Source organism: Coregonus clupeaformis, chromosome 2 (assembly GCF_020615455.1).
Source record: "Coregonus clupeaformis isolate EN_2021a chromosome 2, ASM2061545v1, whole genome shotgun sequence".
NCBI lineage: Eukaryota > Metazoa > Chordata > Actinopteri > Salmoniformes > Salmonidae > Coregonus > Coregonus clupeaformis.
Window position 1 is genome coordinate 3857484 of NC_059193.1, and position 21348 is coordinate 3878831.

General features: G+C 45.4%; 2 protein-coding genes across 5 annotated transcripts in view; one reads left to right on the forward strand and one right to left on the reverse strand.

The window, feature by feature from the left end:
• Positions 1-8577: 8577 nt before the first annotated feature.
• Positions 8578-12121, forward strand: LOC121586482 (transcription factor Sox-8-like). The gene is made up of 3 exons (XM_041903196.2): positions 8578-9173; positions 9541-9785; positions 10021-12121. The coding sequence occupies exons 1-3, from the start codon at positions 8767-8769 to the stop codon at positions 10758-10760; spliced, it is 1392 nt and encodes a 463-aa protein (XP_041759130.2). The 5' UTR covers positions 8578-8766; the 3' UTR covers positions 10761-12121.
• A 4124-nt stretch (positions 12122-16245) lies between these two features.
• The window catches only part of LOC121586432 (arf-GAP with dual PH domain-containing protein 1), a 72810-nt gene continuing 67707 nt past the window's right edge, over positions 16246-21348 (reverse strand). For 2 of the 4 annotated variants that reach the window (XM_041903134.2, XM_041903126.2), the window contains exons 7-10: positions 20807-20890; positions 20579-20713; positions 20190-20418; positions 16246-16893 (exon numbers count right to left, since the gene is read on the reverse strand). In XM_041903134.2, coding sequence (XP_041759068.2) covers positions 16865-16893; positions 20190-20418; positions 20579-20713; positions 20807-20890 — 477 coding nt within the window. In that variant the 3' untranslated portion in view covers positions 16246-16864. Of the gene's footprint in view, positions 16894-17599; positions 18403-20189; positions 20419-20578; positions 20714-20806; positions 20891-21348 lie in introns of those variants that run through there. The other 2 variants (XM_041903117.2, XM_041903109.2) reach the window with 1 other exon arrangement.

Below are 21348 nucleotides of genomic sequence, written 5' to 3' on the forward strand. Positions count from 1 at the left end.
AGGTAATTTGGCATGCCATTATGACGCACTCCCCAAAACCTTTAAAAACGTGGGCATGGCCAATTGTCTTCATAAACCAGTCAGACATGGATACCTACTGCATCAACTTGTTTACATCCTTAAGAGTCTATTGATGTACCTGTGCATCAATCTAAGTAACATGATAGAAAATCTGCCTATGTGGCCTTCCGCATCTGCGGTGGAAGGTGGCCGAGCTACAGCAGTGTTTGTCAGACCATGAGACATTCCGAAAATCGGTCTTCCGAACAGTTTAGCCTACAAACTAATATGACCACTCTAAGGAAAGAAGAGACTTATGAACACGAATCAAATAGCTAATTGATCCATGGTATTGCCATCTTAAAACAATTCCATATGTTAACTTAGATTCGGCAGATGATTAAGGACCTGCTGGACTCCCGCGCTAGCACTGCCTCCACTGGCAACCAGGGCACCGGCACAGCCTCAAGGTCCACAGGAAAAAGCTTACTCCAGAGACCCTACTGAAGATTGAGACCCCCGGCGCACGGGCAAACGGCCTGCCGGTGAAGAAACCGGAGATCTAGAGCAGATGACCAGTGGCGATTTTAGCATGTAAATCTTGGTGGGGCAAACAAAACTATATGTTTTTTTATGCATGCCAGCAAACCCACTACACAACACAACACTAAACAATACATTAAGTGCACTATAACGGTGCCCACACAATGTTAGACTTCAGTGCAGCTTTTGACATTATCGATCATAGTCTGCTGCTGGAAAAACGTATGTGTTATGGCTTTACACCCCCTATTATAATGTGTATAAAGAGTTACTTGTCTAACAGAACACAGAGGGTGTTCTTTAATGGAAGCCTCTCAAACATAATCCAGGTAGAATCAGGAATTCCCCAGGGTAGCTGTTTAGGTGTCACACCCTGGCTCTGGGGACTCTATATGTTGAGCCAGGGTGTGTAGATTCATTGTGTGTTTGTTCTATGTGCACAGTGTAGTTTGTATTTCTATGTTGGCCAGAGTGGTTCCCAATCAGAGGCAACGAGTGTCAGCTGTTGCTGGTTGTCTCTGATTGGGAGCCATATTTAGACAGGCTGTGTTCCCACAGGTGTTGTGGGATCTTGTTCCGTTTGGTTTGTTCCGTGTTGGTTGTGTTTAACCTAGGACGTCACGTCATCGTTTATTGTTTTGTCGTATTATCACTAAAGATAATAAAGTATGTTCGCTCATAACGCTGCGCCTTGGTCTACTCCATTCAACGATCGTGACAGAAGATCCCACCATACCAGGACCAAGCAGCGTGTCCAGGAGCAGGCGGCCTGGACTTGGGAGGAAGCGCCGGGAAAGGAGCTGGAGAGGTTGGCGATGGCCCAAGTGGGCCAATTGTGGTCCTGGGAGGACATGCTCGGGGGCAAAGGGCCATGGGCTAAGGTTAAGGCCCTGGCGAGAGAGGAGCAACGGCGTCAACAGTGTCGTCGTCGGACGGACGAGAGGCAACCCCAGAACATTTTTAGGGATGGGCGACTGGGCAGCAGGAGGCTGCCACAGGGCGTATTGGGAGATTAGGAGAGGAGGCCACCGGGTTTGGGGGGCCAGAAGGCAGGTTGGCAGAGCCTGGATGGAGAGCAGAGCCAACTCCCCGTACTCAGGCGTGGCAGCATGAGACTGGGCAGGTTCCGGGGTATGCGGAGCTGCGTACTGTGCCACGAGTGGTCCGGCATAGTCCGGTACGTCCTGTGCGAGCACCCCGCACGTGTCGTGCGAAGGTGGGCATGCAGCCAGGACGGAGTGTGCCGGCTCAGCGCTCGTGGCCTCCAGTGCCTCTCCTCGGTCCCGGATATCCTGTGCCAGTGTCACGTGCTGTTATGCCAGTACGGGTACACAGCCCTGTACGTCCTGTGCTGATGCCTCACACAGAGTGTGTGAAGGTAGGCATTCAGCCAGGACGGGTTGTGGCAGCTCTTCACTCCAGGCCTCCTATCCGTCTCCACAGCCCGGCCCGGCCTGTTCCTGACCTTCGCACCAAGCCTACGGTGCGCGTCGCCAGCCTGGACCGGCCTGTTCCTACCCCTCGCACCAAACCTACGGTGCGCGTCGCCAGCCCGGCCCGGCCGGTTCCAGCCCCTCGCACCAATCCTACGGTGTGCATCGTCAGCCCGGTCCGGCTCGTTGCTGCTCCACGCACCAAGCCAGGGGTGCGCATTGTCAGCCCGGTCCGGCCCGTTGCTGCTCCACGCACCAAGCCAGGGGTGCGCATCGTCAGCCCGGTCCGGCCCCTTCCTGCTCCACGCACCAAGCTAGGGGTGCGCATCGTCAGCCCGGTCCGGCCCGTTGCTGCTCCACGCACCAAGCCAGGGGTGCGCATCGTCAGCCCGGTCCGGCCCGTTCCTGCTCCACGCACCAGCCAGGGGGTGCGAGTCGTCAGCCCGTGCAGGCCCATTCCTGCTCCACGCGCAAGCCAGGGTGCGATCGTCAGCCCGGTACGGCCCGTTCCTGCTCCACGCACCAAGCCAGGGGTGCGCATCGTCAGCCGGTCCGGCCCATTGCTGCTCCACGCACCAAGCCAGGGGTGCGCATCGTCAGCCCGGTCCGGCCCGTTCCTGCTCCACGCGCAAGCCAGGGTGCGCATCGTCAGCCCGGTCCGGCCCGTTCCTGCTCCCACGCACCAAGCTAGGGGGTGCGCATCGTCAGCCCGGTCCGGCCCGTTGCTGCTCCACGCACCAAGCCAGGGGTGCGCATCGTCAGCCCGGTCCGGCCCGATCCTGCTCCACGCACCCAAGCCAGGGGTGCGCGTCGTCAGTCCGGCACAACCCGTGCCTGGGTCACCGGTGCCTGGTCAGGTACCGGTCAGCTGCTCCACACCGGAGCTTAAGCAATCCGCTCATACGATGTCCAGTCCAGCTCCAGCCAGCGGGGCCAGACCGGACCAGGGGCGCTACGGGGGGATTATTGGAGGGTGGTGGGCAAGCCCGGAGCCGGAACCGCCTCCGAGGAGGAATGCCCACCCAGCCCTCCCCTGTTTGGTTTATGTTGAGGCGCGGTCGCAGTCCGCGCTTTTAGGGGGGGGTACTGTCACACCCTGGCTCTGGGGAGTCTATATGTTGAACCAGGGTGTGTAGATTCATTGTGTGTTTGTTCTATGTGCACAGAGTAGTTTGTATTTCTATGTTGGCCAGAGTGGTTCCCAATCAGAGGCAACGAGTGTCAGCTGTTGCTGGTTGTCTCTGATTGGGAGCCATATTTAGACAGGCTGTGTTCCCACAGGTGTTGTGGGATCTTGTTCCGTTTGGTTTGTTCCGTGTTGGTTGTGTTTAACCTAGGACGTCACGTCATCGTTTATTGTTTTGTTCGTATTATCACTAAAGATAATAAAGTATGTTCGCTCATAACGCTGCGCCTTGGTCTACTCCATTCAACGATCGTGACATTAGGCCCATTGCTTTTTTCCATCTTTACCAACGACATGCCACTGGCTTTGAGTAAAGTCAGTGTGTCTATGTATGTGGATGACTCAACACTATACATGTCAGCTACTACAGCAACTGAAATAACTGCAACACTTAACAAAGAGCTGCAGTTAGTTTCGGAATGGGTAGCAAGGAATAAGTTAGTCCTAAATATTTCCTAAACTAAAAGCATTGTATTTGGGACAAATCATTTACTAAACCCTAAACCTCAACTATATCTCGTAATGAATCATGTGGAAATTGAGCAAGTTGAGGTGACTAAACTGCTTGGAGTAGCTAAGATGGGGAGAAGTTTGTCCATAATAGTCCCATGTAGCTCAGTTGGTAGAGCATGGCATTTGCAACGCCAGGGTTGTGGGTTTGATTCCCACGGGTGGCCAGTATGTAAATGTATGCACTCACTAACTGTAAGTCGCTCTGGATAAGAGCGTCTGCTAAATGACAAAAAATGTATACACCTTTTTTTTTTTTTTTTATAAAGCGCTGCTCTGCCTTCTTAACAACACTATCAACAAGGCAGGTCCTACGGGCCCTAGTTTTGTCGCACCTAGACTTCTGTTCAGTAGTGTGGTCAGGTACCACAAAGAGGGACTTGGGAAAATTGCAGTTGGCTCAGAACAGGGCAGCACGGCTGGCCCTTATAAGTACATGGAGAGCTAACATTAATGACATGCATGTCAATCTCTCATGGCTCAAAGTGGAAGAGAGATTGACTTCATCACTACTTGTTTTTGTAAGAGGTGTTGACCAGCTGAATGTAATCGGACACCCATGCATACCCCACAAGACATGCCACCAGAGGTCTCTTCACAGTCCCCAAGTCCAGAACAGACTATGGGAGGTTCACAGTACTACATAGAGCCATGACTACATGGAACTTTATTCCACATCAGGTAACTGATGCAAGCAGTAGAATCAGTTTGAAAAAAACTGTAAAAATACACCTTATGGAACAACGGGGACTGTGAAGAGACACACACAAAGGTACAGACACATGCATACGCACACGTTGTGATATTGTTGTATGGTGGTATTAAACATTTTGTATTGTAGATATGTAGTGGTGTAATAATGTTATGTGATGGACTGTTTTATCTTTTGTTTTATATGTAATGTAAGTGCTTTAATATGTTTGGACCCCAGGAAGAGTTGCTGCTACCTTGGCAGCAGCTAATGGGGATCCCTAATAAATACAAAATACAAATAAAAAGTCCCAACAGCAGTCCCAACACCTTACCACTGCTACACCAGGCTATCAGCAGAGCCTTGTCTAGCAGCGAAACAATTAATTCAGCCTCATTTACTACCTTTTAAAAAAACATAGCTGATATGGCTGACTTGCTTAAACAAGTGTAGTTTCTACTGACAATTGAGATGTACAAACTATGGCATAAGAGGACGACGAGCGGATAAGAGGCAATCCGTAATTTTGATTAAGACATTAATGAGCGAGCTAGGATGGACGCAGTCAATATAACTATTTGTTCAGCACTTTTGAAATGTACAGCAACAGAATTCAGAACATGAGCCGTTCTTACAGTATTCTCCCTGTACACCAAGTCAGAATTGTAGGATAAATAAAGGGGGCACATAAGCAGACAATGAAGGTCTTACAATGTTTAAATGATTACAGTTCTCTAAAACAGGCTACAGGCTACATGTGCACCACCAAGCCAGAACAGTAGGCGAAATTAGGAGGGGAAACGGGACCAAATTATTAGGGTGAGGCGCATGGGCTACCAACAGCTTACTACACAACATACACTTAGTATTACTTTCTTAGCTACAGTAAACATATCTCCCTGGCATATTACATAATTTATACAGCAGCATACAATACATTTTTGGACTCAATTTTTGTGCTATGCTCACTTGAACAGGAAGGTGGTGCGGCGGTCCATCGTGGCCAAATTTTCTCCTCAAACTTTGTGATCAAAGTCTGGCATTCTTTGGATTTATGGTGCTTTCAAGACAACTGGGAACTCTGAAAAAAAACGTTTTATCTATTGTAATTGTAATTTTTTCGTGATATCCAATTGGTAGTTACAGTCTTGTCCCATCGCTGCAACTCCCGTACGGACTCGGGAGAGGCGAAGGTCGACAGCCATGTGTCCTCCGAAACAAGACCCCGCCAAGCCGCACTGCTTCTTGACACACTGCTCACTTAACCGGAAGTCAGCCGCACCATTGTGTTGGAGGAAACACTGTACAGCTGGCGACCGAAGTCAGCGTGCATGCGCCCGGCGGCCACAAGTAGTCGCTAAAGCGCGATGGGACAATGACATCCCGGCCGGCCAAACCCTCCTCTAACCCGGACAACGCTGGGCTAATTGTGCGCTGCCTCATGGGTCTCCCGGTCGCGGTCGGCTGCGACACAGCCCGGGATTGAACCTGGATCTGTAGTAACGCCTCTAGCACTGCGATGCAGTGCCTTAGACCGCTGCACCACTCGGGAAGCCCATCAGGAATTTTTCCCTTCATATGACAAGGATTAAAAAGGATTTGCCAGGAGATTGTCGACTTGATTCATGATGATGACTGCTAGCTTGCTAGCTAAGATTTTGAAAGTATGATGTGGACATGATCAGTCCAATCAAAGCTGCTGTAGATATAACGTGATTTGACTTAATTTTATCTGTGGCCAATGACCTTGAGCCTTCTTGGATGGACACTTCTAATGTAACTCTGTGGCAGCACCCAAGGGGCTTGAATTTTTTAGCTCTACCCTTAGAGGTGATGTAGTGTCCCCATGAGTGATGGTCTCCTTTTTTGCTTTCTTGAGTAAGGAAGCTCCAAAATGCAGGTGTTTCCGCCTAGCTCAGTGCTTTCTGTGGTGGTGGGGCAGCCAGCGGAAAATACGGAGCGTAGGGTTTGGTAATGTTCTCTACTTGCGCCGTGATTGTTTCAGTGTTCTAAGTTTTTATGCGGCTTTATTAACTCAATATATATATGTTTTTTTAAATACATTGTTTGAAAACTGATATGTGACACGTATTAATGCCAAAATAACATGCAAAACAGGCATCCCCTGTTTGTTTGTTTTTTGGGGGGGGGGGGGGGCTAGAAAGGTGGGGCTCAAAACAGGCTCAGCCCCACCTGCCCTGAATGACGGGTCGCCACTGCAGATGAAATACACCTGGACGACCGCTGTCCAGCCCACCTATTGCTGCGGCTGCCCCTGCTACGCTGCTCAGCCAGTATAGCCTACTACTACAACACATGGGTGAGCTACCTATCACCAGTATGGCTATGTGTATTAAGGAGGAGAGGAGAGGAGAGGAGAGGAGAGGAGAGGAGAGGAGAGGAGAGGAGAGGAGAGGAGAGGAGGGAGAGGAGAGGAGAGGAGAGGAGAGGAGAGGAGAAATCTCTGTATTTCTTTTTGATAGCTATGAGGTTGCAGGTCCATAGGGTTCATGCCTTGCACATATGGTTCCACAGTTATTGTACCTGAATATAAAGCTGGAATTCTGACCATGGTAATCCTGTTTAAATGTCTGGATGATATAAGCAATTTTACATCGATTATACAGCAAAACTAATCATTAGAATCTACAGTACCAGTCAAAAGTTTGGACACACCAACTCATTCAAGGCATTTTCTATATTTTATATTTGAGATTCTTCAAATAGCCACCCTTTGCCTTGATGACAGCTTTGCACTCTTTTGGCATTCTCTCAACCAGCTTCACCTGGAATGCTTTTCCAACAGTCTTGAATGAGTTCCCACATATGCTGAACACTTCTTGGCTGCTTTTCCTTCACTCTGCCGTCCGACTCATCCCAAACCTTCTCAAATGGGTTGAGGTCAGGGGATTGTGGAGGCCAGGTCATCTGATGCAGCACTCCATCACTCTCCTTCTTGGTAAAATAGATCTTACACAGCCTGGAGGTGTGTTGGGTCATTGTCCTGTTGAAAAACAAATGATAGTCCCACTAAGCCCAAACCAGATGGGATGGCGTATCACTGCAGAATGCTGTGGTAGTCATGCTGTTTAAGTGTGCCTTGAATTCTAAATAAATCACAGACAGTGTCACCAACTACACATGCAGAGATCATCTGTTCAACCACACCGCGTCTCACAAAGACACAGCGGTTGGAACCAAAAATCTCCAATTTGGACTCCATACCAAAGGACAAATTCCCACCAGTCTAATGTCCATTGCTCGTGTTTCTTGGCCCAAGCAGGTCTCTTCTTATTATTGGTGTCCTTTAGTAGTGGTTTCTTTGCAGCAATTCGACCATGAAGGCCTGATTCACACAGTCCCCTCTGAACAGTTGATGTTGAGATGTGTCTGTGACTTGAACTATGTGAAGCATTTATTTGGGCTGCAATTTCTGAGGCTGGTAACTAATGAACTTATCCTCTGCAGCAGATGTAACTCTGGGTCTTCCATTCCTGTGGCAGTCCTCATGAGAGCCAGTTTCATCATAGCGCTTGATGGTTTTTGCGACTGCACTTGAAGAAACTTTCAAAGTTCTTGAAATGTTCCGTATTGACTGACCTTCATGTCTTAAAGTAATGATGGACTGTCGTTTCTCTTTGCTTATTTGAGCTGTTCTTGCCATAATATGGACTTCGTCTTATACCAAATAGGGCCATCTTCTGTATACCCCCCCTACCTTGTCACAACACAACTGATTGGCTCAAATGCATTAAGAAGGAAAGAAATTCCACAACTTATCTTTTAAGAAGGCACACCTGTTAATTGAAATGCATTCCAGGTGACTACCTCATGAAGCTGGTTGAGAGAATAACAAGAGTGTGCAAAGCTGTCATTAAGGCAAAGGGTGGCTATTTGAAGAATCTCAAATATAACATATATTTTGATTTGTTTAACACTTTTTTGCTTACTACATGATTCCATATGTGTTATTTCATACTTTTGATGTCTTCACTATTATTCTACAATGTAAAAAATAGTAGAAATAAAGAAAGACCCTTGAATGAGTAGGTGTGTCCAAACTTTTGACAGGTAGTGTATATAACACACATTTCAAATCACTGGCTCATATTTCCTACAAATGGGAGGAACCAGTGGAGCTACAGTGTATGTACAAACCAATAAGATATGAGGGGTGGAGTGAGAGGATGAAAAATGTGTCAGTATCAAACTGAGATTTCAGAGTGTGGACATCATAACCAACATGACAAAACTTACAACAGGGTCATAGGTAAGAACTAACATCACGAAGAGCGTTTGGGATTTTACATTTTCATTTTTGGTCACTCAGGGCTCCGTGCGTAAAATGCGCATTTGGTGCAATCAACAGGCAACTAGATAGACCAAAGCCATTTTGCCTGAACATGACTGAGGAGACGAGTAAGTCATTCAACGACCATCCATGTAGTCCAACGGGAACCGTCAGCTCGATGTCGCAGGACGACTCGGATTCAGACGTCCCGTCCTCTCCAACCAGCTCCGATGGACAGGCGCCCAGCGACGGGATAACCCCAAAACTGGACACCAGCGAGGAGGATAAACGGTTTCCCGCGTGCATCCGAGACGCGGTGTCTCAGGTACTGAACGGATACGACTGGTCGCTCGTACCGATGCCTACACGAGGAGAGCGGTCTCTGAAAAACAAACCCCATGTGAAGAGGCCGATGAACGCGTTCATGGTGTGGGCGCAGGCGGCGCGCAAGAAACTAGCTGACCAGTACCCGCATCTCCACAACGCCGAACTCAGCAAGACCTTGGGGAAGCTCTGGCGGTCAGTAGAGATAACCGAATGTATATATTTAATGGGGGATATAACACACATTTGCGTGCCTAATGTGCTGCATAGAACATGGCACAGATGTACTATGGAAATGTTTTTGCACCAAACCCAAAAATCTGCAGTGAAGATTGATGTAGACAATGTTCATTGCTGACAAGTTACAAAACACTTATTATTACTTTATTTTCTAGTATTGTTTCATGAACATTACTGCACAACTTTGCCTTTTCATATTGATTAACCTAATGTTACATGGCATTTTGTTTAGAATGATGATGATAATGTATTCACTGTGACATCCAGCATTGTGCATCTTATAATAGTCCACAACTCAACCCAACCTGTCATCAATTTCCAGCCTGCTCTCTGAAAGCGAGAAGAGGCCATTTATGGAGGAGGCAGAGAGACTGAGGGTGCAACACAAGAAAGATTACCCTGACTACAAATACCAACCTCGGAGAAGGAAGAGCACCAAGCCAGGTCAGAGTGACTCCGACTCCGGGGCTGAGCTGGCCCACCTCCACCCGGGCCAGATGTACAAGGCTGAACCTGGTCTGGTAAGACTGACCTCCCTGGGGGATGGGCATCATCCAGAGCGGACAGGTGAGTGGATTTCCCAGCATATTTGATACATTTGTGCAAGAATGTTAAACAATCCATACTCAATAGCAACACTGAGTTTGTCAGTCACCAGGGCATGGTCTTTTTTTTTTACTGATTGAGATCCTGTATGAACACTTAGCTATCTCTCCTGGGTTCAGGGTTGAGGTGTGCAGGTACGTTCTTTTGTTAGTATGCAGTAGCTAATGTTTAGGCATCTGTCGTGTCTTTTCTGAAGGTCATCCACATGGTCCCCCCACACCCCCCACCACCCCCAAGACAGAGCTGTATCTGGGGGTGAAACATGATGGCCGGCGCCCCCTGGACAGCGGACGGCAGAACATCGACTTCAGCAACGTGGACATCTCTGAGCTTAGCACCGATGTCATCAGCAACATGGAGGCCTTTGACGTCCACGAGTTCGACCAGTACCTGCCAGTCAATGGGCACAGCTCCACTCCTGCGCCTCCGGACCACGGGCACGGGGGGCACGGATCCAACCCCCCCTCTGGCTCCCTCAGCTCCTCCTTCGGCCACTCCCACAGCAATGCCTTGGAGGCGGCGCTCCCCTCTTCCTCCTCGCCTTCTAGTAACAGCGATGGCGTTCACCACAGAACGCAGATCAAAACGGAGCAGTTGAGTCCCAGCCACTACAGCAGCCAGCACTCCCACAGCTCCTCGCCACCCCACCCTGACTACACCCCCATCAGCTCTGGAAGCTGCCCCTCCTCTGCAGCCTCCTCATCTTCATCCTCCTCCTCCCTGCCCAGCCCCCAGTGTGACTATGCAGACCTCCAGAGCCCCAGCTACTACAGTGCCTACTCCAGCTACCCCGCAGGTCTCTATCAGTACCCCTACTTCCACTCCTCTCGCCGCCCCTACAGCAACCCGCTCATCAACAGCGTGGCCATCCCTCCGCTCCACAGCCCCACCACAAACTGGGAGCAGCCAGTCTATACCACACTCTCCAGGCCTTAGATTCGGCACTGACTGCCTATGGTGCCTGACATGGCTTTCACATAGTCTATGGGCTTCTCCTGTTTGTGCTGTGTTAGTGAGGACATGACACAAGGGTCAAGGTTGGACATTATCTAAGACCAAGTGCCTGCTGGTTTTGTCAGAATGGACAGAGAGTCTCTACCCACAATCATGCATGAACCTTCTGTGAGGAAAATGTGGACCACACTTCTGTTTTGACCACATCATGAATTAATACACATCTATATTTACTTTTACTTACTTATGTTCAACCCTTTATCTCAGATTGAATAATTATTATAACGTTCAAATATTATGTTTGTATTTATGTTTTATATTAACATGTTTTATTTTGAATGAACAATCCAGCTAACAAATTCACCAACCTAATAGTAATTCCACTTCTTAGTTACTGTTCATCACTCCAGTGCAGTTCCATTCCTTGTCAGAAAAAGAGCCATAGACTTTCACTCTAGGCAACAGGTGTTCAATTCTGTTTCCTGCAAATCGAGATTACAAGATTTCAGGGTTGAAGGATTTTAGTAAAACGATCTACCATATGCTGTGATTGACTGGACAGCTGGACTGAGGACAGAAACGGCCATACTCACCCTGTAGCATGGACCGCTAAGCCCTGTGCATCTGCTGCACTTGTCAACCTTTGAAGAAGACATATTCATTCCAGCACAGCAGTTCTGTATGGATGAAGGCTGAAATGGCTTGTCTTTCTGAATAGGAAACTCCAAAAAACATGGCGAGACTGCCCAATGGGCAATCCAGGTTTGATTATTTGACTTTTATGCTTGATATGTTGACTGGATTATTTGTGTGCCGGCTCTATGATAACCAGCTAATATATAACTGCTGCTTGTAAATGTTTGATAAACTTAGTGTGTGTGACCACACATTTATGCTGTTTTATGTTTACCTTTACGATTAAATAACAGCATTGCAGAGTGTTTTCACCAACAACGAATTCGGCAGGAGAAGTTCCTCCGCCATCCATTTTCAACAAGGGCACGCAGAGAAATGTGCCTGGGATTGTGGGAAGGTGAGCGGCGAGAACCCTGCTAACGGAGTGGTAGAAAAAGTTAAGCTCTGCTCTACTTTATGCAAATTTCAAGCAGAGTGAAGCGTTGTCAAGAGGAAGCTTCGCCTCTGGTCAAAACTCACTGTACGAACTCATGCAGAGCCGATAAATACGTTGGCCCACACACCTTTTTCTGGTGGTTCTGAATATTTTGGCAAATGACATATAAACTTAACGTTTTTGAGTAGTTGGGCAGTTTCTTGAAGACAAGATGGATGCTTGCCATGCAGTTACTGAGAGTGGGCATACTACCAAGTGTGTGTGTGTGTGTGCATGCATGTGTGAGCATGTGGGTGGGTGTGTGTGCGTGCGTGAGCGTGTACTTGCGTGTGAGCGTGTGACACAGACAAAAAGCAATGAATTTTAATGAGCCATTACTTTGTTGAAAGATCCTTTGTCTCCCTCTATCTGGGGAAAGAGAGGGAAATTAATTGGACCCACAAATAAAAACTGCATCATTACCAAAGGCACCAACAAGCCACAGGGTATGAGAGGAATTAACCACAGGGAAGCTGATCAGAACAGATGGAATGTGGGTGGCTTGTAAGCGGAATACTAATTTTTTTGTAAGAACTCATTTTCATTTATAGCCACCAGTCCACTACCAGCATGCTGTAACTCAGACTGTTCTGCCTATTGTTTGCCAAGACGTTTTAGTAGAAACTCAACTAGAAGAGAGCTAGGGATGAGGATAGAGAATGGAGACAGAGTATTAAGAGTTATTGACAGAATTGATCAGGCTGCATTGCATAAAAACAAGAGTTTGGCTATACAAATTATGCATGAATCACCACCATCACTTGCCGCACTGGATAGTGTTCATCCAGTGAATATGGACACTTTACCTAGACCAACATAGCCATTACACAAACCATTTATTTTGACAGATATACTGTACCTGGCTCATAGGTTGCTATATTTACTCTCAGGCCATGCTAAATGCCCTATGTTTCTGCCCCTGGGTTTCACTACAGATATGATGGCTGATGATTTGGGGTTCCACACACTTTTAATTACTTCCTGAATGGTGAAAATACTGACTGGTGAGTCTGACTGAGTTAGTGTCTACTGGAGTTTGCCTGGTCTGCCGGGGCGCCAACGACAACAAGCTGCCAGACAGAACTAACATTGACTTACCCATGATGCCACAGGGATCTGGAGCCAGGGTGGAGGAAAAGAGGAGTGTGGAGGGAAACATCAGGAGACCTGACTCGCACTGTGATTCGCCACACAAATGGTAATATATACTGTACAGGTGGGAAGGCAGTTCCACATAATTTGGATGGGTAAAAACACACAGAGGCAGTTGAAATTCTGCTAAGACTTTGCATGGGAAAATCTACCCATTTTGGTTACTGTTCTTTCCCCTACAAATCCCAATTGAATCACTGCACACACACCCTCACTTATAATATACACCTTTCAGATAGCAGCTTCATATGTTAATCTAATCCTTTCAAGTCAAGTTCTGTTCATGTTAAGTTCTGTTCAATTAGTCTCCTTAATTATTTTGAAACTTGTTTATAAGGTTACTGATATATTTCTCATTTTCATTACAGCTATTATAAGTTAAAGCAGATAAAAATGTTTCATTCAATTTTAAGCAGAGAAAGGGATCCCTTGTGTGTGTGGGTCTATCCAGGGACCTTTCATTAGATTTGTGCTGTAGCTTCTCCGTAGCCATCCTTTAGGCTTTACCAACACGAAACACCACCTAATTGGGTTAGACTCATCACTAAATTATTACCTCTAACTTGAAACAGACTGGGGCAGCAATGTAATAGATTTACAACAGTCAATTAGACCTAAAACCTCTACTGACGCAAGTGATGAGGTACAAGTTTCTCCCTGCTCTTGCCTATGTGATATTCTCTGTCTCAAAATAACAGGATGCTACTGGCAAGTTGTTCCTGTGCAGTGCAACAATGACAAAAGGGTGAATAACAGTTGTTTGAACTGCAGACCCATTTCTATTGTTCACTCTAAGTAATGGCTTCAATTTTCCACAAATACATAAATAGAAAGACTAAGGAGTTTCCAAGACATTGACGTTCCCACAGATATTGTGCACGTCTCATTTCAACCAAAAATAGTGCCCTCTGACCCTTTGGGGTGTATAAACTATTCTTCAATCCCCCATCGTGTTGGCTGGTTGGACCACTCCAATCCCTATAAAGAGGAGAGCTTTGCCTTGGAGTGGTCTGGAGTGGTCTGTGATGGTTCACAATGCCAGAATTAGAGCGACCGTGAAACCTCACGGTGGTGACTGAGGTCAACCACAGCATGTTGCTTTGGCGCCAGTCCTTGGAAAAGCATCTAGTCCCCATCTCACAGACAGAGGGATGGCCTATCTCTATGCCTGACAAAAAATCTGCCAAGTCACTCAAATGCTATATCCGCTTTATATATTCAGTACATGTACATTTGCAGCATACTATTTCATATGAATAAAATCTAAATGTTTATATAAGAAAACATGCTGTATTACCAATAGATAAAGACAATGTTAATTTACTCAGTCTTGATGGCAGAAGCAGATGTGAACCCTATAGTCAGTGAGATTACAGAAAATTGAGGGAGGGAGAAAAAAGTGTCAGAAAGAGAGAGGGAAAGAAAGAGTGAAGGCAGCATGTGCGAGTGTGTCCCAGCTGTTACTATGACGATTGGGCTGCAGCGCCATGAGCCTGACCCCCTCTGAAGCTCTTAATCCTGACCTCCCAACACACACACACACACACACACACAAACACACACTCACACCCCACCATGAGGAGTATGTGGAACCGAGATGTCAATGTGTTACAATGTACTGGAAGTTCACAGGAAAGGCACGTAGTTCACAGAACAGGCACATACTGTATGTATGGAGACATGATGGGAGCATGTCCTTATAGTTATGCAAACTGTCACGACTTCCGCCAAGGCTGCCTCCCCTCCTTGTTCGGGCAGGTTTCGGCGTTCGTCATCACCGGCTTACTAGCCACTGCCGCTCCATATCTCATCATTCCATTTGTCTTGTCTTGTCAATTACACACACCTGGTTCATATCCCCTCATTAGTCTGTGTATAAGTGTTCCCTCTTCCCTCTTGTCCTTGTGGGTGATTGTTTTATGTGAAGATGAGTGTAGCTCGGTTGAGCTACCCGTACTTTGTATTGCCGGGGTTATTTCTCCCTGTGTGCCTGTATTGTGTTCCAGTGCGCCTGTATTACGCCCTGTGTACTATGGAATAAACTCTGTATTCTGTGATTTACCCTCCTGAGCCTGACTCCTTCAAATCACACTCTCACACAAACAAATAAACAGAGATAATCATATGCCCACGCAGACACACCAATTGACAAGAATCAACGCTCTACCACATCTAATCATTACAATGTTACCATAACTATCTATTACACAATTGAACTGTAATGAACTTTTAATTACACACAGTACCAGGTCTGTGTGCATATGTGTAAGCTGCACAGCCATGATCATGCTCCTTGTGTGGGTGTTTGTGCATACAGTCAGCACACTTCAGCCCATATTGATAATATTGGTCCTCCACACTTCACAACTGCTCAGCCACACTTCCCACCCGCCTCTGAGCGTCCATCCAGCCCAGGCTTAACACTCTCCATGCGTGGAACTCCAACAGCTGTCTGAGCTCTCCAACTGCCACCTCTAGCAACAGCTGTGTGTCTGTCTGTGTCCACTCATCAGTCAGCACAGAGAAGCACACAGCTTTGGAGGATGCCCTATCCATTCTGCACACATGCATACTGCGAGAACACACACACAAACAAACACAGGCACACCAGCACACATTTTGTGAGATGAGATTTTGAACTACTAGAGCATTAGTTTCCAAACCCTGAAATTGAACTGGGGTCAAATTTTATCAAACAAATTAAGAATAGTTTTCTCTTCAAATGGGTATACTGTATAATACAACCTTTTAGTGTCAACTAAGGGCCTTTTACACTATTAAAATGAACTTTCATGTAATTATTATGTGTTGGAACAGCCTGCTGGACCTTAAATTGAGTGAATATGAACACACAGTGTAAAGTGGGGTCCACTGCCTTTTCTAGTGTCAATTTGTGCATTTTTGGGAACCCATGTGCTAGAGAGAGAAGCGATAGAGAAAAGATAACCTTCACAGAGAGAGAGGGAGCCCAGCGGTTGATGAAAACCAATAGCATTATTTAATTATTTATTTGATAATAAGAATCTGAAGTAAAGGAGACAAGGTCAATGGGATTGTTCTCAGCTTGGATCCCTGTCAAGTTTCTTACAGCGGCAGACCAACAGAATGACAATGCACATCATGGGTGATGTATTACAGTGGCCTAGAGCGCCGTCTAGTGTTTTCCAATGATAAACACAAATGGACTTCATCAGTTCAGGGAGATGAAACATATACAGTATGATATTAATATTAAATAAATTACAACCCTGTTGCATGAAGTAAAAAATATTTACATTCACATTTATATTTCAAAATAAATAACAGCCACGAGATGTGCATAACCCTGTCCAGAAGCATAGGTTTAGAACAATCAGAGAAATTGCATAAATCCACTGTCATCAAAACTGTACAATCAATAAATTACAATTACAGTACTGCTCTCAACAAACACAGTGAACATGACTCATTAGTATACAACAAGGGATGAACCACTCACAACACTAAGAGCGGGGGTGCAGTGTGGAAGAGTCTATGTGGAGAGCAGCAGCAGGGGAATTGACATTTCTGTGTTATTTTCTCTCCTCTCAAATCCCCTGACCCCTGACCTCTAACCCCCAGTTTGGGCATCAGGTCAGAAGAGGTGGAGAAGTAAGTCCTTTTATTGTTTTTCTCTCTCCTCTCAGATCTATTTCTTCCATCTCTATCATCTCGTTCCTTCTCTCCAGGTACAGTAGAGCCCCATAGACTTGTGTTATTCTGGGGTCTCTGCAGAGAAATCCTGTCTGTTCTGTTCTTAGTGGGATGTGAGCTGTCCAATAGAGTGACAGCTCTATCTCCAGTCTCAGGGCTTGTGTTTAAAGTGGGCCTCCACTGCATGGTGAAGAGCAGAAAACCAGTTAGTGTTACCACAACATAAAGATACAATCACACAGAGAGGCATATATATACAGTACAGTACATAAACAGGCAATCACTCATTACCCTGCTTTGGACTGCCTCTAAAAACACAACATCAATCTATAATTATAGTGATTAATACCAATGCTGGTGCTAGGGAGTTACCCGGTGTGCAGGTTTTTGTTTTAGCCCTGCAATAAAACATTGGCTTCAACCAAGCAACTGCTTGTGAGACCTTGACTAGTTAAATTGGGGGTTGTACATACCCTGCAAATATTATTGCAAAGATGCAATATCTGCATACATGCATGCTCCTCAAGAGTAGGGCTGTGGCGGTCATGACATTTTGTCAGTCTCACGGTAATTGACCGTTAATTAGCATGAACACGTTTAGCATCTCCTGGCTTCCACGCATTGCCTACAAGCCACTGATGCAGACCTTTGTAACATCTACATTTTAAAAAGTCTAATAAATCCATTTAATATAGCCTACACCATCACAATAAATCCATTATTTATTTTAGACAGGTCTAAAGAAACATGATATGAAGAAAATGTAGTCTATTTCCAGTGGTGTAAAGTAAAAATACTTTAAAGTACTACTTAAGTCGTTTTTTGGGGTATCTGTACTTTACTTTAATATTTATATTTTTGACAACTTTTACTTTTACTTCACTACAATCCTAAAGAAAATAATGTACTTTTTACTCCATACATTTTCCCTGACACCCAAAAGTAACGGTGACTAACCCCAATCCGTACACATTTGCGCAACCGCGGCATTCAAACAAGGCTGCAATGAAAACTAATGGGACTGTAGCGACTGTGTTGGCATCAAAATCTGGGGTGTTAACTACGTTTCTATTCAAGCGTTGATTGATATGGTAATAGCCCATAGTATTGGAGAAAAGTTGAAAAACTGACCCCTGTGACGCTGTACGTTAAATTGTGATGTGTCACGACGTAACGTACGGCACCCATTATGAAACTGATTCTGTGCCTTACAGCCTCTTTCCACCAGGTGTAGCGCTTCTCTCGCAGATTAAAAACAAGAAATGATCAATGGTGAGTGTAATGGTGATCGTAAAGTTAATTACTCTTGAGTTCATCAATAGTTAATTCAATCAATTGTATTTTTTCTTTGCGTAATCACTGCGAGCCAACATGACTCTGAAAGACCGTGACAACCACAGTTTAATTGTGAAGATACATTTAGCGCCGCCCTAAAAACCCTTTTAAAATTCGACACAAACCTTCAAATAGGTATGTAACGAGATAGTGTTTTATTTACATTTTAGAGGTGATAAATTGGACAAATCGGGTGAAGAAAGCAGTTTTCCCACATGACATATCTCCCCCTTTCACTATGACACAGTAGCTTTCGCTTCCCCACCCGCCATTTTTTAAAAGATCCGGCGGAGCTCCATTGCCTTCTTCAATCATGCAGAGACTGGCAGCATGAAGGTCTCGTCATTGATTTTGCTGGAAAGGGGAGAAATTGTGCTTTACAATAGTATTCATATTACAGTTGACCTGGAAGTATTACCCTTTTGGGGCGCTAAAATAAGGTCAAATGTATGGAACAGCGCGATGGACAAAAGTTTGTTAGCTATCGTTACTCGTTACATTTTGAATGCTTAGTAGGACAGAAAATGGTCCAATTCACACACTTATCAAGAGAACATCCCTGGTCATCCCTACTGCCTCTGATCTGGCGGACTCACTAAACACAAATGGTTAGTTTGTAAATGATGTCTGAGTGTTGGAGTGTGCCCCTGGCTATCTGTAAATAAAAAATAACATTTTACTATCTGGTTTGCTTAATATAATGAATTTTCAATTATTCATACTTTTACTTTTACTTTTGATACTTAAGTATATTTTAGCAATTACATTTACTTTTGGTACTTAAGTATATTTCAAACCAAATACTTTTAGACTTTTACTAAGTAGTATTTTACTGGGTGACTTTCATTTTTACTTGAGTCATTTTCTATTAAGGTATATTTACTTTTACTCAAGTATGACAATTGTGTACTTTTTTAAATGTTAGGACTGTCCACATTTAGCCTACTTTTCGTCAGTCAACAAGATGAGTAGGCCTAACGAACTGCAAAAGCACTAGCATATGTCAATCTACTATCCTCCATAGTACAAAAGTTGACCTATTCTATTGGTCAACTTGTCCTTCTGTGCAATAAATAAATATTCAAACATATTCTGGGACAGTTGTGGGATGCGATAGATCCCAAATTAATATGACCACTCGCATCAAAAAACCTTTTAAAAGCAATGAGACTGATCGTTTAGCTATAAGCGCGACTGTTCCAAAATGGAATCAATTAGCAGGAAAACACTGCTCTCGAAAGTGATGGCAAATGAAATTATGTATGTAATGCTTTATTATAAAGGTGCATTTTTATGGTGAAAGTTATCGCCCCCAAACTTGAAACTCACGTACAGCCTATGTATGCCAGTTAGGCTCTACACTGGTTATAAAGCGGATTAATGTGCTTAATTCTAAGAAGTTATTTGGCCACTTTAGTTTAGCTGAGCATCATTCACAAGTGATAATACAACATTCACAAGTGATAGGCTAATATTGCCACCCCATCAGACTATTCTTAATTTAATGTTGTCTTTACATAAAATAAATAATATATGTGTGAAATGAGTTTTGATTTATAATGGACCATTATAACCTGTCTTGGAACAGGGGCACAGGAAAAAAACACATGTCATCTATGCACTTAAATAGCGAATGGAGGACGCCAGCCAGGTAGGCTATGTTCCTGTGTTAAAGCAAATCAATGTGCTTAAAATTAGGAACGTTGATCATTAACATTTTGTAGGCCTAGCCTATAGAAAGCTGATGGGATCCTCCTCTTTTTAATAGAGGCCATCAAAACTCTGTTTTAATGACGCAATTGCATAGCCTATAGAAATGTTGCGCAACATGAGCTCATGGGCACTCATGAGGTGTTTGATTAGATTTTCGATAACATTTGCATTGATGTCAGCGTGATTAGAGGGACAATAGAGTGCTGAGTACCAGGCAGTTAGCAAGTTTGGTAGGCTATTAATGACCATCAGCAGCATCAGAGCATGGAGAAGCCTAATTACTGTGACTAAATGGTCATGTGGCTGCCATCATGACTCGTGACCACCGGTGTGGCAGTAATACGTCACCGTAACAGCCCTACTCAAGAGCACACCTAACGTAGTGCATACTCTTGAGTACACCTGTGTAATTCAGCCTCCTGACTTACCTGCGTACTCCTGTGGTCTCATGGGTCTGTTGATGACCCTCTGGAAGGCAGCGATCCAGTCCTTCTGCTCCGCCTCTGTCTCGCAGGCAAACAGGAACTTCCTGTCTGGTGTTACTATGGTGATGCCATGGTTCCAGTGGTAGCCCTGGGTTGAGGGGGGAAGGCCTGGGAGCACCGTGTAGCTGTTCTCTTTACTGCCAATGAACACCTCTCCCCTTGCATAGGCATCCTGAGAGAGGAGGGGGGAGAGGCGGGGGGAAAGAGAGAGCGAGAGAGATCAGAGAGAGATATCAGAGAATAAAGTATGCGGTATGCAGTATGCCACAGAATAGTAGGGTTCATTCAGAATGGATCAGTTGTTTTAGTGTAGGGTGTGTCTGTCTCCTCACCAGAGGATCTTTGAAGTACATGAGTCTCCTGTCGTCCATGGTGAACCACCTCTTCTTAAAGCCCTCTGTGTGCTTTGGGCCTGTCTTCTCCATGAAGCCCTCCTTCATGAAGCTACGCGTCAGTTTGGGCACCAGCTGAAGGCAAAGACAAGAGAGAAAATAATATATATTGTTCAATTTGGTGTTTAATAATGGTAATACTAATTTCAAAACATGTTGTAGCCTCACCTCCTCATCACTGGCTCCAGGGAAGGCCACCTGAAGGTAATGAAACCTGGCAGCTCTGATAGCGTTGAACCAGTCCACCATTTCCTACCAAAACAAAGACACAAAAGCATCCTAGTCAGAGATAGTCAGATACATGTCTTATTCAGAGTCATCCCTGCATTGAGAAGACAGTAAACCTGCTACAGTATGGAACATTATGAGACATGTATTATATCATGACAAGACAGCTTTACTATTACTGTTCTGTTCAAGCTTGCTATCGTGTCTGTTGACCAGCAGAGGAGGCTGTACACGCTGTGCCTTTCATCCTAACCCACAGAAAAGGGTGACTTGCTACTGAAAGAGATTATCATATGTGTGCTCAGCAGTAAACCCTCAGAAAAAAACTGCCTGCCAGCCAGAAACCCTGTGTGTGACTCTTTAATGAGTCGGACGAGAGGGATTTGCTCCAGACACCCGACAGGGCCCTCATCCCTGTCAGTCTGTAGTCCCCTGTAGCTCAGTTGGTAGAGCATGGCGCTTACAACGCCAGGGTTTTGGGT

Excerpts from the sequence above, each read along its gene's own strand:
- LOC121586482 (XM_041903196.2), top strand. The coding sequence starts at position 8,767 with ATGACTGAGGAGACGAGTAAGTCATTCAACGACCATCCATGTAGTCCA. Across the intron at positions 9,174-9,540 it reads ACCTTGGGGAAGCTCTGGCG|CCTGCTCTCTGAAAGCGAGA; the intron begins GTCAGTAGAGAT and ends ATCAATTTCCAG. Across the intron at positions 9,786-10,020 it reads GCATCATCCAGAGCGGACAG|GTCATCCACATGGTCCCCCC; the intron begins GTGAGTGGATTT and ends TCTTTTCTGAAG.